Consider the following 18,885-nt stretch of genomic DNA (forward strand, 5'->3'; position numbering starts at 1 on the left):
GACAGCACCTTCCACTGCTGCTTTTGAGGAAATCATCCTATACCTCAGAATAATCACTGTGCTCAGAATACTCCTTTTTCCTTTTCCAAAAAGCAGCTCATGTCATTTCAAACACGATCCTTTGGTAGGGCATTACCATGCATGAGTCTGTTATCACTGCTTCTTGTCATCTTGGGCATCACAGTGATTCCCAGGTTTTGCTAAGCCTGGGGAACACAGTCCAAGTCACCCTCACCTGTCTTGAAGTAAAATGCCACAACAGCCCTGACAGATGAGTTTAGCAGCTATAGTGAGCAATTCTTTTAAGTTCTTTTCCATTTTGAATGTGTTTTTCATTTCAAAAACAAGCTCATCAGAAATCTTGAGTTCCTGACCCTGTTTAGATCAACTAAGTATTAATGTTTGCTGTGAGTGGCCTCCATCTCTTAGTTGATAAAGATTCAGGCAGAATGATGTTTAAAATAAAAAGCTTTTCTTCTTAAGTTCCTAGTCCTCTGACTAGGAGCATTTTCATGTTACTGAAAGAGAATGCTCAAATGCTTCTGCTTACAAGACTTAAATATGTTTACTTTTACTCTGGAACATACCATTGAATTTCGGACAATCAAGTTTCCTTGTTCAGCTGGTTTTCAGGTGGAACCAGACACTTAAGATTGGATCTGTGCTTTTCAATATTAGCTGCAAACATTTTGACTTCAAAGGCACAGAACCGCATATGTAAAGGTCCTAAACTAGTACCCTGCAGACAGATCTGAATGTTATTAGCTCAAACTAATCTTTTTTCTAGTTGGGAGCTGAGTCACGCTTGGTTGGCAGAGCATGGGCAGGACAAATTTCAGTTCCTTAGATGGACACAAATCCTACAGGTGTGATTCTCTTTAGGCCTACATAAACAAATTACCAAGGCTGCCCTGGCTAGTTTGTGGGGGAATACAGCATATTGTTAAAATAATTGGGATTTTTTTCCCCCCAATTTAATCCTGACAGATTGAGAGTCCAGTCCCAAAATCTCTGGGAAACTCACACCAGCCTTGTTTTTAAATGTTCATAATCCAGTTCTTCAGCCTTAAACAGCTTGTATGTCAAAGCAAGTAATGCCATATACTGATCATTTGTCCCTCAGTTTGGGGATGGGAAAGAAAGACCTCTGTGTAAAACAAAATCCTGAACCACTGCAGCTAGTTCCTCATTGCTAGATTTCTTCCAGTTAAACAATATGAGACATTTCAAGTGAACTCCAAGTATCTCCCAGCAATATATGAAAGAATAACAAGGGAAGAAAGCTAACAGCCAGTTTCCTGCTAGGCAGAATTTCACAATAATTTCAACATTTGGGCAGATGGTAATCTAACATAGTTTCAGGCTTACTTTTCTTTCTGTGTAACCAAGTGACATTTAACCAATTAGAATGTATTAAAGGGTTAGAAAACCTGGGCTGCATTCTTGCAGCCTAATAGTCAAGATCCTAAACACTGTATTTTGAAAAGTACCATCTAATCTGAGAATCTCAGAGTATACATTTCCTCCTGCATTCTACAGAATGAATTACCATGCTGAGAAGAGCTGGTAACTTTAACCTGCAGTTTTGTTTTGTTCCTGATCATTGTTATTACACATGCTGGAAAATGTATGGATTTCCTGAGACAACTGCATATGTAATCTTGCTCAAAATTATTTTAGACAGTATGCAAAAATTTGGTTTTCACAAAATGTTTATGAAGTTCTAGGCAGGCCTTTTGCCCCCATGTGTAGATAAAGATACTAAGAGGTGGTGACTAATTTATTTGGGCAAGACTCATTAAACAGGCAGTGCCAGAACAAACCCAAGAAGAAGGAGTTCTGTTTTCTACGTCCATTGTTAGTCAAACTTACTTCAGCTTAGTAACCAGCTTTCAGGCACCCATGCAGATGGCTTTTCCAGTTCAGTTTTCATATTATTATTCAGTCCTTTAAATATTACTATTTCCACCATAGGAAAAAAAAAGAAATAAAGTGATCTAGGGGACACAGAGAAAGTGTCTTTGGAGCCTTTTCCCTGCATATTAATAAATCTGTGTCCTAAACACCCTTCTGTATAAATCAGCCCTGGAGGCTGGACACTTCCATATATAAAATAAATGCAGGACAAGTGACCGGATTAAACAAATACTTTCTAAATACAGTAATAAAACAAACACACTGAGATATTTCACTAGAAAGAGCATGAAAGGCAGTAAGTAAAAAAACACTTTTGATCCTGCTGGAAACATTTTAAGAATTGAGGGGTTCGGTGTTTTAAAAGGAGCCGAGAGGAAAGTGACCTCATGACCACTAGTTCAAATGCAACCTGCGTAATTTTTTTTTCTTTTTTTTGAATTGACATCTTTTTGGGAGTCTAAATTAATTTGTCTTGAGATGAGTCTTGCCAGAAGGCGTAGTAAATGCATGGACCACAGAATGAAATACCTTTTTGTTCCTGGAAGTGATTACCTGACATACATTTGGTGCTTTGAGGCTGTGAGGCACTATCCTTACAATATTTTCTAGGTGCTGAGCAGAAATCTTCATCCCACCCAACATTACTAAGAATGTCTTTCTCTGATTCTTAAAAGACCTTATCACTGCACAGGCAAACTTTGCACCTCACTGACAGAAAAAACAGAACTGACTGATGTTAGCCCTTTCCTTTATAGGAGCCATTACTGACTCAGAGCTTTTCCCAGACTCTTAGGGATCATTAGTCACCACTAATCTTGGCCTATTTGATAGATTTCTGGGCTCAGAAAGTCCCTGTTTGGAATTCACTCTGTGCTTTCCCAGAAAAGTTTTGGAAATCTCTCAACTTCCTTCTCTGAGCAGCCAGCCTCAAAAAAAATCTTCATTTGAGGGCAGTTATTTCTGCTTGTACTCTGATTGTCCCAAGTTCTATTATTTTTTCACAGTTTCTTTCCAAATGTCAAAAACCTCAGTAAGAGCTGAGTATGCACATGCTGTGGAGGAGACAGCTCTTGGCAATAAACTGTAAAAAGCAGCAACTTGTTTTCTAGGCTGTCAGTCACAGAACAGAGCTTCCAGATCAGCAGATAACATGGTGCAGAGCAGCTTCATGTTCAGACTTGTGCAGATATTTACCTGCCATGGAAGAATAAATCTGAATAATTTTTGAGCATTCGCACTTAGAAGAGAAGAGCTCTCTGATGGCCAAATGACCATGGGATTTGGGCAGGAGTGGATGTACAAACACTGTTTGTCAAGAGCCTTTTGGCTTGGCATGGGAGGTGTTACAGAGTGGTTTTCTATGTGCTTGGCATGGCAGCGGTTGCCTCAGTTCTTGTGTGCTATTCAGCACATCTTCACTCTGCAGAATTTGAGCCTAATTGAGACTTGGCCATCTCTCACAGATTTGTCCTGACTAGAAGTTTGGTCCTGTTTTAAAACTACTTAATTGATTGTCAAGGAACTACCATAATAATAAATAACAAATGTCTGTAGACATGCCCAAAATGCCTGCTCCTGGATTTATGTCAGTGGTTTACCCTATGGCCCAACCTAGCAATTAACCTGCAGACTCCAATTAAGACAGACCCACCTAGGTCTCAGGCAGAGCCTGCTGCTGGGATGTGCAAATGGAGAAATGCTGTGGGAAGATTTTTACAACTGAAGCAGTATCACTTCTGTACAAGTCAACATACAGACTGTCCCAGAGACAAGGATAAAACCAGGGTGATCTGGGATGTCCAAGAGCTCCTCAAGTCTTTAGTAGATATCAGGATCTCTGGTCTACAGCCAGAGAGGTCAAGACTGCTTGTCTGCATGTCTACCAGCCCCATGGGAGAAGCCAGTGGGCTGGGGCATCTCTAGCTCTGGAAGAGGTATCTCTCTCTGCAGCTCCAGGACAGCCACACGTTTGGTAGGATAAAGGGAAGGGTATAAGAAGGCAGAAAAACTTGCTGTAACAAAGTAAGCCAATAAACATGAATTCTTTGGCACTCCTCCGTGTCCTGTCTGGCCCTCTTGGCTGTGTATTTCTACAGTTTTAAAAATTAATAGCAGCACTGCCTTCCTTCCCAAGCCTTTGAGGCTTTTTTTTTTCCCTGTGTGCACACAATTCCATGTGGGAAGGGAGGCATTTGGGGTTTGTAGGAGAAAATCCCACGGTTTCATCTGTGAGAATCTGCCTCCCATTTCATGAGCTCTCCGCTCTCTGCTGCACAGTGATGCTGCTCCAGCTGGCCATTGTGACCACTGGAGGTTGCAGGGAGAAGAATGTTAGTGGGGTTGTTGTGTAGGAAGTTTTTGTGTAGCAGGACCCAAATTCAAAGTGGAGTCATATCTGTGAAGATGTTATGCAAAGGACAGGTCACTGGGCAACTGGTTAAGAACAACGTGTGATGTGAAGAAAGCAAATTATTACTTTTTGCATCCGTTTGTAAGGCATTAAATGAAGATGTATAATTGCAGCTGAAAGCATCACTTTCTCTCCCCCTTGGTTTTTTCCCCTATATGAACATGTCCGTGGCACCCTGCTCAGTGACATGTGACATGGTGGCTTTTGTGTCCAGTCACTGGTAGGAAGTGCTTAAACATAACCATCTGGGAGAGCTTCTCTCCAATTTTGATAATAGAGGGAAAAGTTAACTGGGCTGCCATAAAACAAATAAAGAGAGGAGAAAAAGGAAACCCCAGTGCCTTTTGTTAAGGAGGAACAGATGTAGAGCCATAGCAGCCTGCCAGCTAGGTCAAGTCATATCAAATATTGTGGTTGTTTTCTTGTAGCCTGATCCTCCTTTTGAACTCTCTTTCAGCAATGAAGCTGTAAGGAATGAATTAAAGAAGCTGCCAGCCCTTCCAACACCAGCGCTGAAGGAGCATCCTTCCCTCGCTTACTGGTAATGTATCACTCTCCACAGTGCCTTGTGCAGGACCTGGCTCTGGCAATGTGGTCTGCGAGTGGAACGGGGATGCAGAGATTCCTGCCCTCTGCCTCTGGGTCTGTCACTGACTCATTGCATGACTTAACACAAGTAGAGCTACCATCCTGGGCCTCAGTTTCCCCATCTGCCAAATGCCTGGCCAAAAATCCACTGTAAGTGTGCAAATGTCCCGATGAAATCAAGAGGCCTAATGTGCCATTTACTTTCACAGCACTTTGCATTTGTGAAAGAGTTTTCCCAGCTGGAAATGTCAATGTTTTGCACTGCCTTGTGTCGAATGATTCAGTTTCATCTTGCAAATCCTCTCTATATGGCACAGCTGAACTCATCTCCTTTTATATGAACTCAGTGTTTGGAGGTGGATTCTTGTTTGCTCTGTCTTTATGGCGCTGAAAAACAAGCTCAAGGTAGGAGCAGGGTCACACTTATATTTTACATGCCACACACATAGATTCTTTGTGCCACCCTGCATATCCCTTTTATCTGTGCAAATAGGAAAGAATTTGGGGAAAGACTATTCATTAAAAGGGAGACACTTTCACTCCATTTTCTGCTCTTTAATGTTTGCCTTTAAAGCATTAGGCTGTAAGCCTGGGGGTTGGATTGAGCCTCTTTATCTGCTACTCTTTTAGTTTCTGCATTTTGGTCATCTGAGGATGGCAGGGGGAAACAAATCAGTTTGTAGGCTATGATGTCAGTCCTTCTCTTTGCCAAAAAGGTCATCCTCTTCTAGCATGGCTACAACAGTGGAATTAACTGTACCTAATGTCAAGTCATAGGCAAGCTCATCATGAGGTCTCCTAATCCCTTTCTGAGAATATAAGGAGAGATTCAGAGTCCCCAGCTGAAATTAGGATCACTGACACAATAACAGCACAATAACTGTGGATCATCAAAATCTCCTGATATTTCTCTCTAAGAACCAAATCAAATCTTCATGAAAAATTATAAATGTAGACTGCCATCTCATTGAAAAAGAATGGTCTTCCCCTTAGGAGCATCTCTTTTTCCAAAAACTACTCCACACACTCAAAAGCAGTACATTTCCAGGTGGCCTGGCTGACTGACAGACTGGGAGCTCAAGCTGAAAGCCATCTCAAGAGGAGTGGTGGGAGCAAGTAGGCATTAGCAGGGAAGGCAAAGCTGATCCTTCAGCAACAATGTGGCCTAAGGTCTTAATAAAGTGCCACATAGCGAGAAGAGCTATGTAAAATCCTCATGCTCAGAATATGAGTATTTGCATTTATACACAAGGTACAGCACTTAGCTGTACTTAATTTTGAGGGGGGTCTCATGTGACTGAGAACAGGTCACAGGTTGGGAGGGTGGTGTTGCCAATGGAGTAATAAAATCACAGGCTACAGTCCTGTGACTCCCTTGTGATTTCATGTCAGTAAGCATGTCTAAGAGACCTCTTCAACATTAGTAGTTCATTATTTTTTAATGATGCCTTTTTTCTAAAAACCCTCTGAAACACTTAATGCTCTCAGGAAGCGTCTGTTGGTGAATCAGACAAAAAGCCTCAAAATTACAGATCAAACTTCAGTGATCTAAGGGAGCAGATTTTTAAAACTGGTTTCTCACTTCTTCACATTACATGCAGATTATGTATCAGATGCAGATTTCATCCACACCTTTTCTGTGAGCAATCAGTTTTATTCTGCAGTTCTTCAGCATGAGTGCAAGCATTCACAAGTGAATGTCCAACCCTGGAAAGAAACTTTTAAAACATTAAAGGCAGCATGGGTATTGGCTCTAATTAGTTTAAAACAGACAAACAAAAGAACTTTCTACTATATTTTTATCAGCTGAAATGTATTAAGAGATAATAAAATGGATAATCAAGTAAACACTGTGATGCCTTCAGCAAGATGCTGTAGAAGTTCTTCGTAAAATAATACATTTCCATCAGACACCATTAAAAAACATCAGTGTTGCACCTACCAAATGTAGCAACACGTGTGGGATGAGTCCTGGATTCTTAGATCAGCACAGTTTGCACCTCTGATTCCACCTTCATGGAGTCTCCTGGTTCCATACCCTTGGTGTAGGCCTTTCCCTTCACTGTAATCTCTTGCAGCTTTCTCCAAGTTCAGAATAATGAGTTGCACATCTTATTCTCAAGCATCTTTTGGCATCTCTGATTACTGGTGGAGGAAAAAAGGGGGTTTTTGGTGGGTTTGTTTATGTTTCTATTTCATTTAAATGAAAGCTGAGCTTCTGGTCTCCTCCCACACAGTCCAGGAGTTGAGGTCCTGAATTCTGATTTCTCTTGGCCATGCATGGAAACAAACAGAAAACCAATCACAGAGACTGGAGAGAATCTTTAGAAATGTGTTAACTCACAGTGCTCCTTTCTAGACACTTGTCATTGCATTTTATCTCATTTCAGATCCTCCCTGACAAGCCAGCCTAGTACTCAGCTGTCAGTAATAAGGCCAATATGAGGTGCAACAACACAAAATGCTAGATTGGGATTTTCAACAGACCAGGGGGAAAATAGACTTCTCCCAGGTTCCCACAGACTTTGAATGCGAGCTTGTTTTTAGCAACCCAAAGCATCAGTGTTGCCAGAAAACCCACCTCTGAAAAGGTCAGCTGAAAATCACTATTTAGTGATTTTCTCTCGTTCAACACAGACCTGAGGCCCTGGTCCAGCTCTTGGTCCCTTGGCCTAAGAGGTGCTGGTGGCTTCAGAGGGACAGCATACAACTGAAAATAAAGACATTATTTGTTCAATAATATAATCAAAATGGAAAAGTCAGGTTAGAAACAGAATAACACTAAGGAAAAGCATTGAATGGACAGCTATTTAAAACAGCTCAGTGTGCTGAGAACAGAGGGAGGGAACAACTAACTTTGGAAATCTGGATCTGATGATAAGAAACTCAAGGCCTGCATTTGCTTGCAAGTTGTCTGCTGTCCAGTTCTATAAGCTGCTGGGACAGGAGGGATTTCTTGTTACTTCTAAAGATCTTTATCAGAGCTGTCTGCTGCAGAATATCATCCATATATTAATTTCTGCAGCTTTGGGGGGAATGTTTTATGAGCTGGCAAACAGACAGCAGTGCTTCAGCAGCCTCTGTGTCTCTGTCTCCACATTAGTTAAGCATCTTCTGCCAGCCCTGCACTGTGAATGAGTTTCTGTGTCACCAACACAGCAACAAGGCAGAGCTGGGGGGAGAGGAGACGTCAGCTGGTGGTCCCAGCAGTGTCCCAGCACTCTCCCAGCTGTCAATAGCAGCATGGCAGCTGCCTGGAGATGAACAGCTGAAATGATAGGGGAGCATGTTTATAGGCTCTGCTAATGCTCCTTCTGACCCGTGAATGATTTTGCTTGTTTTCCCTGGCATGTGTTGGGCTTAACCCTCCAACCCAGAGCTGGAGGGAGAAAGCAACCTCTGTGCTGGATGATCCTTCTTGCACAGGGCAGTGGGAAGGAAAAGGAAGTTCAGCGAATTGTTAGAGGCGGGACTGTCATACAGATAGTTGTGACCATGAATGTTTTTCCAGCGTGGACATTGCTATCTGAGCTAGGTGCCCTCAGCTCCCTTTGCTGTCAGCAGAGAGAAGCAGCAGTAACCGCCTCCCAAGGAATCTGTCCAAAATAGATTGGATGAATTGTACTCTGGAGTACGTGTTTCTTTCCCCAGTGGAAAGGCCAGTGCTGCAGGAAGGTGAAAGGCCACAGATCCCTCACAGATCACTCTTAAATATGGCTTGATTGATATTTCAGGCTTTATATTTTTATATATATAAAGAAGAAACAAAGGTGATACTTGCCTGGCACTTAACGTCTATCGACCACAAAACATTTTACTAAGAAAAATCATCAGTGCCCTACCAGAACAATGGAGGTATAGCATTGCCTACATTTGCTTAGAAGAACTGGGTAAAGCCTGGACTATCCCATGTTTCTAGCATGGGTTAAAAACACAACTCTTTGTCCTGCTGTTCAGGAAGGCTCCCTGACATCTGATCTGTCCTTTTGAAGGAAATGGGCCATTGATTGGCTTCCCTACCCAAGAAGTACAGTCTAGGATCAATTATTTTATAATAATAATTTGTAAGAAAGCAGAGCACATCCAGAATCACATTAAGTAATCAGCATGTCCAGGTACATCTACCTTTTCCTTGAATGGCAGCAATATGAGAGCTTGATCTGTGCAATAAACTGCACAGAGTGGAAAATAAAGCTAGGAGTGTTTTCCACTGGAAAAACTCCATTATTTTCTGAGAAGTCACTCCTGGTTTGTTCCTGTCTGAGACAGAGGAATTGCATCCACATGTAATCATGGTTTTAAGATGTAATTTCAAAGGGCTGTAAGGCCTCTCTGTCTATCTTTTTTATTAAGAATGATGTTTTTTGGAGATGTTCCAACACTGAACACTCATGTAATTCAGTTATTGCTCCAAAAGCAATCCTGTTTATGATAATCATGGCAGGAGACCCAGGCTCTGCCTTCATGTGCACACCCATAACATCTGTGGTACTTGCTTGGATCAGTGTGCTGAATATGGTTTCATAGCTGTAGAATTTAGAGCTTACAGATAATTTTCTAAGCATTAAAATGATTCTGAGGGATTTGATGGGAGAGCTGGACCATTCCTTTACCCATGTAATGTGTCATTGGCTCAGTCAGCACCCTGTTTCTGCTGTGGCCTGCTGATGGAACAGCTCTGAAAAGGGCTCTTTTATTTTTGTGGGGTGAATGGGGGAAGCCACTTGGTGAATGAGTAAGGAAAGCAGTTAAATAACCTCTCAGATAAACAACAGGCTTGTGAAGGAAAAGCTGGACCTGCTGACAATCCAACAGACTGTCTCTGAATTGTTCCTTGCTGCCTTCACTGATGTTTCTGGTTCTCCTTTCTCTCTTCATTATTAGGGCTGCACAATCCTCAGCTTCCCTTCTCTCTTCTTTCTAAAAGATGTTTTGGCTTCAGAGATTCTGGCTCTCTGTCTAAAAGAGGTTCAGTCCTCTCAGGCACAGGGGTGCAAATGGGGAAGGCAGCAATGAGAAGATGCAGTCATGTTAAGCCAGACTGGTGAAACACTTTGCAGTCCTCCACAGAAGCCCCCGTGGGCATCTCTGAGCAGTCATGGTGAGGTCATCTACCATCATCCCACCCTGCTGGGGTCCTTCACACTGCCTAGCAACACAACTGGCTTCAGTTCTGCCTGGGAAAGGATTACCACATGGTGGACAACTGAAAGGCCCCATTAGGGGGTCCTGTTGGATCCAGGAAATGCAGGGAGGGAGGAATGCCAGTTCACATTGCCCTAAAGCATCTGCAGCGTGATGGCATGGGATAGACACACGACTCAGATGGAAGCTCATGCTGGGCCAGGTGGGGAAGGTAGTTTAGGTTTCCCTCCTCTTGGTCTGGCAAGCTCTGTACAGTATCTCCAGGGGACTCAACAGATTCCCTTGGGAATAAAAAATAAATACAAAATAAAGAGCAAAAAATTGGTTTTAAACCTGAGGGCTTCAGTGTTCTGTCATGCTAGTGTAGCAGAGCAGGTCCTGTGTCCACTGGATCCTTGGCCTATACTTTGCCATGCTGTGGCCTTGCTAGCACAGCTGATTGTATACATCAAATAGCTCTGCTGCCCATTCACTGGAGAAGAATGAATTAAATTCTTTAAAAGTGAACTTACATGTGTCTCTCAACCTGTCATTTGTGTCATGTTGATCTCTCTTGGATGCTCCATCTCTACTGCTTATTGGCACATACTCAGAATTGTTGTCTGACACAGAGGCGCACTGGTGTGGAATGGTTCACCTTGGAACACATGATGACATGGTTTGTGTCTTCCTAAAACATGAAATTATCTTCGTCTCCAAGGAGCTGTTGGAAATGGGCCCCAGCTCATGCCAGCTCCCAGTGCATAGCCAGGAGTTGCCTGGGGGAATGCAAGTTAGTATAATTCAAAAGTAAGCAAAGGCACATGAATACTTTAAGAGTAAAGAAACTCAAGTTTGAGTGCCCTGGAAATATCCCCTGTCACTGCTGTTATTGTTGACTCTGTGTACACTAGGAATTCAGCTCCCTGTGAGAGAGATTTCTGCAGAGTACTTCCAATGGTGCACCTGCAGTTATGTAGTTGCAGTGAGGAGGAATCTGTCAGTCTTAGGGTTATGACTGGCCACCAATTTCTGACATTTCTGCCTGTCTTTCAGAGGACATGGTGGGCTTGACAAGAAGTTATAGCAGTTAGGATAAAGCAGATCTTGAGCAACTCCAACACAAATCTGTTTGCCTTCAGTGTAGTATTGTGGGCATCATTTGTAGATAAGGAAAGGAATGCAGAAAGGGAAAAGTGTGTACAAGAAGGTACCACGTTTGTGAGGCAAAAGGGTTCTTCCAGAGACCCAACCCTAACAAAACCATTTTTATTCTCAGACTGTGACTCCCCCTTTGTTTACCCTGCTCTGCACCAAATCCCCTCATCTAATGGTTTTGCTTGGCATCTTTTGATTCCATCAGTCAGTAGCTGTGTTAACAGAAGTATCTCTTCAGCTTTTGACAAGATTTTTAGTCATAATAATGCCATAATATAAAACATCCAATTTTTTTCCTTTCCAGTGAGGATCGAGTCATTGAACATTACAAGAAACTAAATGGTCAGACAAGAGGTCAAGCAATTGTGAAGTAAGTGAAATAAGAATGATTTCTTTGTGACCTTTGTTTTATTAGGAAGTATTTCTACAGAACTGTAAATACAATATATAACTATGCTTCCCATCTCATGCAATGCTTAATTTTAAAGTATTTCTTGGCATAATTATTTATTTATCAAAGTTTTTTTTCAGATCATCCTCTCAGCTTCTCAGATGTGTTATTCTCTTCTGTGTTGTTTTGCAGTTACATGAGCATTGTAGAGTCCCTCCCAACATATGGAGTGCATTATTACGCAGTAAAGGTACGTGCTACAAGAAGGTCCTTCACTGAACTAAACTCTTGTTGGAGAGGGAGGGAGAGAGGTACAAACAGCCATTCTGCTCTCAGAATACAATACACTGCTACTAAAGTCTCATTTCACTTCCTGAGGTAGGATAAACTTATTTCAGCTGTGTGTGCATGTTTAGTAAATACAGTTCCAAAGAGGAAAATCCTGTTCTTGGAGATAAAACCCTTGCAGTCCTATTGTGCTGGAGTGTTCAGCTCAGTCAGCAGCGTGGCAATGCCAGTGAACCACCACCAAAGGGACAAGCCAGACACATCTCTGACAGACAATCCTTTTTGTAGCTCCAAAAGGTCAGATCTCTCCCAGATGGCAGATCCATGAACACCTATTTAGGGCCAGCCATGACCTGCATACTGTAGCTTCCCTGACATGAGATATATAGATGGATACAGAGATTGTGCATCATTTTAATGCCAGAACAGTCTTATACTCTAGAGATAGGTAGCACATTCTCATCACCAAACAGCTCTCCACTTCTGTGTGGACTTCATGCAGCTATTCATGAAGTTTCTAATTTCTTTTGTCTAATGATTTATCACCAAAATTTCCAGCCTCATATTATTGTTATTACTTCTCTGCCTGACCAGCTGTGTAGGTTTGAGGGTTTTTTTTTAAGTAGAGAAATCAGTAAATATAGAAAGAAAGATAGAGCCACGTTCCCCAGAGCATATTCCCTCATTTATCACCCCTGAAGTTCTGATGTGTTTCATCATTATCTCTGTACACGGATCATATGGTTTTTCATACATCTGTAATATCTTGTAAACGGGGTACTATAAAAACACAAATATCTGACTACCTGTCTCAGGAGATGATTTTCTAGTCTATTCCTGTTCATAGGATGTAATAATAAAGTTATTATTATTTTGCAAAAATCATTAGCCTCATCTTTTCTCAGAGGGCAGGATCTCTCCAGTACCCTTTGCATCCAGATCTCTTGGACTACTCTAAATCAAGAAAAATCTAGTGAAGTGGACTGGGCATTCAATCCTGCAAAGACTTGAGAGCTATTCCAGTGAGCTCCCCATGGTCAATAAGCAGCAGTGAGCAGCAATGAGGCAGCAAATATTGCACATAATAGGGTTTGCTTCTGCCTGATGTGGGAGTTTGGTTTTGCTATGTTTTACCCTGCCATTCTCTATCACATTAACAGAACAGATGTAATTTCATTGAGGACTTCAGCTCAGTAAATTGCAGAGACTGGGATCAGATATCAGCCATTACTCCATAAGGACATTTTATTGCACACTCAGACACAAAGCAGTTGGGTCCGAGCCTGTCAGACCTTATCACTTGGTAGCTCTCAGATCCCATTACTGCTGCATTTTCAAGACTAATGCTAAAATCCCTCCACATAATTCAAGTCAGCTGGGTGATTTGCTTTCCTTCCTCTCCAATCTCTGAGTATTCAGACTGAATAATTTACAGGGAAGAGAAAGAAGATGCACCACTGCACAAGGGACCCATGTCAAACCTCCTCAGCACCCCTGACAGCATTTTGAGTAACTTGATCACATGTGAGGTATTTTAAATTGTTTTATATGTCATGGCCAAAAATGAAACAGATCTCTTCTAAACACTATGGAACTTTGTGACTTGCTGGAACTCAGCAGGGGGAAATTTAACACCCATTCAAAGATATTACTTAGAAACAAATCTTCATCCTGAACAACAACACAGGAAATCTCCAGCATTTCCCCATCATATTCAATATAACTCCCCCTGTTTTCTCTTTCAGGACAAGCAGGGAATTCCATGGTGGTTAGGACTTAGCTACAAGGGGATTTTTCAATATGACTACCATGACAAAGTGAAACCAAGAAAGGTAAGTGTTTACTTTTCTACCAAGGTCTGGGCTTGCCACACATGTCACAGCTTGAGTCAAGGGTGTGATGTACACCAAATGCTGGCATTGATTCATGTGATTTTGGAAGGATGTTTGTTTTCTCCCAAACTTGTCTCAATGTCTGCAAAGAATTAATGGACAAAAGTAGCTCATAATTTATTAAAAGTTGTTGGGTTTGGAGGAAATACGTGTCACTTAATCTTGCAATTTACATTTCTTTTTTGTGTGATTCATAAGACATAGATGGGAACTCAAGGACTGATCCTCTCAGGTGCTGGAGGCCTTCCATTCACTGGCAATGGTGGATTGGGGGTGCTCAGCCAGCCCTTGATATTGTATTGTCAAGCTATAAATTATCTGAGAGAGAAAGGGATGAAGAGACAGGAAAACTGCTTCCATTTATTACAAAAAGAAAATTGCATGATTTTCTCAGGACCAGCATTACATTTGATAAGCAATGATTTTCCTAACTGAAGAGTTAATGTCAAGGTAGCAGGGAAAGCTGACTATCAACATATGCATAACAAAAAGGCATGGGAAGTTTTGATTCTTGAGCTCAGCCTATGAGGGGATCCATGTGTTCTGATTTTCCCACCTAGAATGCCATCTAATATAAAAGACCTTATCCCTGAGCACATGTCCTGCAGGTGGGAATGTAGAGCCTGTTAGCAACAGTGTTTGTTGCACTGCAAACCTGTGGAGACATCGGGAGGCAAGACTTCAGGCTGGCTTGCAGGCTGCAGAACTGGATGATTTGGAGCAACTAGGCAGCTCTTCTGTGGATGCAAAAGCTTCCACAGTGAATTAAGTTCTGCATTTGTCTTTTCATTGTCCCTGTACCAATTCTTCTTTCACCTTCTCTGGTCACATTCAAGTTGGACACTGCCTGATGCTCACAGAGAGCATCTTCTATTAAAATGAACTAGAATCAAGGTTTTGGTAGAAAACTGAACTGCTACGGAGGCAGCAAGAGACAATAGGTGCATCAATTAGCCTTTTATTCACTGAAGGCTATTAATGGGACTTCTATTCACTAAAAGAAAGGACAAGGAGAGTAAGGAGGTCTTCACAAAGACTAAAGGACACATCTATTTGGAATCAATCATTACCTGGAGGGCAAGCCATCCTCACACATGGTAGTTGAAAACATGCCTAGGCTAGGTGTTTGCACCCACATACCTCCAGTAGTGCCAACCCCCCAGGGAAGACATGTACTTAAAAGATGCCTTCAGAAGTCAGTCTTAGGAATACAAACATTTCTTTGGAAGAAATGAGTGCCCTGCCATGACAGGACTCAGCCTTTCACATGTTATAGCAATTAATGTCAGCCCTCTTGGAAGGAGGGGGTCAGTGGAGAGCATCAGAAGGAAGAAGAGAGGTCAGGTGCTCTAACTGCATGAGAGGAGACACATTTCCACCAGAAGGGTCAAGCCTCCTTTCTCAGCTTGTCTACTTTCTATTCTCAGCTGTTCAGGGTTATTTACTGTGTAGCATTGGTTTTGGAGCTTGATAAAATCTTCACCAGCCTCTCTGTGTCCTCACTAGCCGACCTCTAGCACTCTCACTGCACCTCAAATCAGGGGCTTTAGGCACCTCGATCCTTCTTCTCCAAGTGTAATCCTAAAACAATAGGGTGCTGGCTTTCTCTTTATTGGGAATTTGGGGTTTTTTTGGTCTCAGTAAATCATGTATGAAATCCAGCAGACCCAAAACAATGGGTTGTATAAACCTTATGTATAAACTACTAATAACTGTAGCAGAAGTGGTCATTTATCTGTGAGGAAAGGTTGGGTGGGAAGGGAAAGCAGGAATTTCCAGGCTCAGATCTGTCCATTGCCACAATCCAGAGACCACAGCAGTGAAAACAAAGCCGAGATGAGCATTTCTCTGCTACATGATGCTTGCAAACCCCATATGTTGGCAGAGCTATTCCAAAATGAACAGCCTAAATCAGGCATGGGACTTGGACAGAGTGGCTGAGGCTTCGTTATTTCTCCATGGAGTGATTTTACCTTCTGTGGAGCAAGTAAAAAGACTTCTTACCCTACACAGGTGGTAAAACCCCTCTGGCGAGAACAGATCAACTGCCTCAGTGAGGCATAGTGTTTAATCCTCTTGCTAATTAGATTGTAAAATTGCACTCGATAACCCTGGTATCTGAGAGCAGCCTGCCACAGTATCTGATTCATTTCACTGCACCAGCATGTGCTAGTTCAAGTGTTTGCTGTGCAAATGGGAGGGGTGAACTCTACTGAACTTTCTGCAAGGTAAAATTAGTGGGGGAGGGGAAAGTGATTATGGCTTTTCTGATCTTTAATATTTTTTTCCTGCACACTGCCGATGCCAGAAACAAACTGAAAACTTACAATGGAAAAATAAGTCTCCCTGGAAAAAACACAAGCAGAAAATTTTAGCAAGAAACCAGCTGAAATCAAGACATTTATATTAAGTGCATGTAAAAACCTTGTTTGTCTTATGAGGGAGATTGTAATGTTTTCCTAAATGTCATCCTAGATAGATTTCCATGTTTCTTGTGCTTGTGAGTAAAACTGTAACACACACTAAGCAGCTGAACCTATCTCGGGCGATCCCATTAGCAGTCACTCAAAACCATGATTTCATTAAATTGCTGGAGTAAATCAGCCATGTGTCTCTAGAAAACTAACCAGGTTTGTCAGCAAGTTAGATGAGACTGGAGAGGGGAATTGAGGCTGACGCAGGGCCAGAACCTCATCCTGCTTGCACTGTTCTCACTCAGGCATCAAGTTTTCCAGCATTACTGGGGATGCAGCTAAGATGGGTATCTGGCACCTATCCTGTGTGGTTCAGATGGGAATGCAGGGCTATTAAACTGGAATGCAGTTGTACCTAGACTGCAGAGACTAATGTGTCTCTGTGTTTCTATTTTTATGTTCCTTCCTGCCTATGCTTGAATTTTGTGGAAGCCCTGAATCTACCCAAAGCCATGACTCTGTGGGTCATCCGTTTTCTTCTGTCAGTTGAGGGCTAGCTCACAGACTCAGCAAGCCCTGTCAAAGGCTTCCCCTTGAATGTTGCCTGTTCTAGTGCAATTTTGGTCCCTATGAGTTATAATCTGCTAGCTGTACATTCTTGGGTATGAAATAATTGCAAAAGTTTTGGTTTACTACACAAAATCCTACACTCCAGCTGAACAAGAAGAAGAGAGTATCAAGTGTGGAATGATGGCTGCTGTCCTGCCAACCATATATTGAGGCATTCTGGAAGCTGGGCTTGCAGAACCAGTGTCATTTGTGTAGAAGCAGCTCACAACTTCCAGGGTGGACAGAATCCATTTCCCTCTATGTTAAACTTAGCTTCTACAAACAGTTTCTTGTGAAAAGACCAAACCCATCATTTTCAGAGAAGGGTCATTAGAGGGTTTTTTCTTGAATTTCATGAGCAACTGGGAAGAAAGCCAAGACACTGCAGCAGCCCTATGTGAGCATTTGTCTGTGAGTGTGGTGTGTGTCCATTTTAACACAGGGATGCGACTCCACTCCATCCGCAGAGACCTGTACACAAAGAGCAGCATAGCCTGGAGCTGTGAGATCTGCACACCCAAGTAGTAGCACCAAGCATATCTCTGTTGTTCTAGTGAGATATTCCCACTGATTTAAGAGCCCAAAGGCATTTTTTAGTGCAAACAGCTTAACAGTTAGTAAACAATTAACTCCAAGCTGAAGAGTGAATGATTAACAAAGTCAACCAAAGGACTTCCATATGACAGATAAAAAGACAGAGAAAATGTTTAACTTATCACTAAAAATAAAATTACCTTAAAGGACAGTCTGGTAATGTTTAGTTGCTTTGTAAGAGATACATCCCCCATAGTGTTATCTCATTTTCTTCTATAGAAAGCTAGTGGCAATGAAACTTAAAGTGAGCCTTTTTTCTCAGACTCATAAACATTATCACTGCTTACATTATCTGATTACTGAAGAGAACCCAAAGGGAATAAAGGTTTTTAGAAATAAGATAAAATGTGAGGCATCACAAAATTCAGCCATTAATGTAACTTGACAAAAAAATTCCTCGTGACAGCCCCCAGTTTCTGCCATTCCTTCTCAGCATTACCCTTTCTCTGAGAGTAAATGAAGCATGCTGTGAGAATGCTCTGTCCTTTCCATAAGGTCTCTGCAACAGTCTCTGGGTTCTCATGACAAAGAATTTAATTTTTAGTTTGTAGTGTCGTCATGAATCCAAAGCAAAAGTAACAGGTTGACTTCCCATTTAAACACAAAAAAACAAGAGGCGAGTTGGACCCATCCTACCAAGCAATGCAGAGCACAAGTAAATTCAGTAGTTTTAAGTGTCTGATCAGAGAAAAATCACCTGTTTGTCGAAAGCATGAGCAAAGTAATCAGCATGTTAATTGTGTCCAGAAAGTGAAAGATTGCTGTCCGGTGCCACTTGGCCTTTTGCAAACAACAAGAGATAGAGTGAACTTTCCCAATTCCAGAGGCAAAATGGGATATTTACACAGGAGGAGCAATAGCCTAATTAAGAGCTGCTTTATTGCAGAACAAATAGATCCTCTCTGCTTTAGGACATAATGAAGCATTGTCAAGTCAGTAATTGCATTGATGGAGTGGTTAAACTTGTGTTTCCTGTGGTGAAGGAATGACAGACCAGTAAGTTAAAAAAAACGTAAAGTAAGGATTGATGTGAAATGTACAGAAAGTAGTGAATGATGGGGAGGAGGAAACTGACAAATTGCTCTCTGTCCTAACTGATCACAAAACACAGGGAGAGTCAAAAAGGCAAAAGAAACATGAAATTCAGATTAGTTACCGGGAGCCCAATTCACTTGCACAGCTCCTTGCCACATGATACAATAGAGACCAAGAGCTCAGAAGGATTGAAGATAGCACTAAAAGTGTGACCTTCCATCTAGGGTTTTAACATTGGGTTGGTTAATCAAAGATGATTTTGGGAGGGGTTATAAATCCTCATGTTCAAGAAGGTTGTTTGATTTGACACGAAGTTGGTTTCTGTTGTCAGAGGTATGGAGCATGTGTCTCACTCCTCTCACTGGCCTGCTGCTGAGCCACAGGGTGTATTCAGAACAGGCTGGACTTTCTTTAGGGCACCCAGAATCAAGCGAAGTCAGAAAATGTATTGGGTTTGTGTTTCAT

The 18,885-nt window shown here is 41.9% G+C and overlaps 1 protein-coding gene across 5 annotated transcripts in view; it reads left to right on the forward strand.

Moving 5' to 3' along the window:
* The window catches only part of FRMD4A (FERM domain containing 4A), a 77,345-nt gene that overhangs the window by 9,883 nt on the left and 48,577 nt on the right, over positions 1 to 18,885 (forward strand). For 2 of the 5 annotated variants that reach the window (XM_053942945.1, XM_053942944.1), the window contains exons 4-7: positions 4,785 to 4,868; positions 11,502 to 11,567; positions 11,781 to 11,838; positions 13,622 to 13,708. In XM_053942945.1, the coding sequence (XP_053798920.1) occupies positions 11,785 to 11,838; positions 13,622 to 13,708 (141 nt within the window). In that variant the 5' untranslated portion in view covers positions 4,785 to 4,868; positions 11,502 to 11,567; positions 11,781 to 11,784. Of the gene's footprint in view, positions 1 to 4,784; positions 4,869 to 10,152; positions 10,263 to 11,501; positions 11,568 to 11,780; positions 11,839 to 13,370; positions 13,406 to 13,621; positions 13,709 to 18,885 lie in introns of those variants that run through there. The other 3 variants (XM_053942942.1, XM_053942943.1, XM_053942946.1) reach the window with 2 other exon arrangements.

Source organism: Vidua chalybeata, chromosome 5 (assembly GCF_026979565.1).
Source record: "Vidua chalybeata isolate OUT-0048 chromosome 5, bVidCha1 merged haplotype, whole genome shotgun sequence".
In the NCBI taxonomy this organism is placed as follows: Eukaryota; Metazoa; Chordata; class Aves; order Passeriformes; family Viduidae; genus Vidua; species Vidua chalybeata.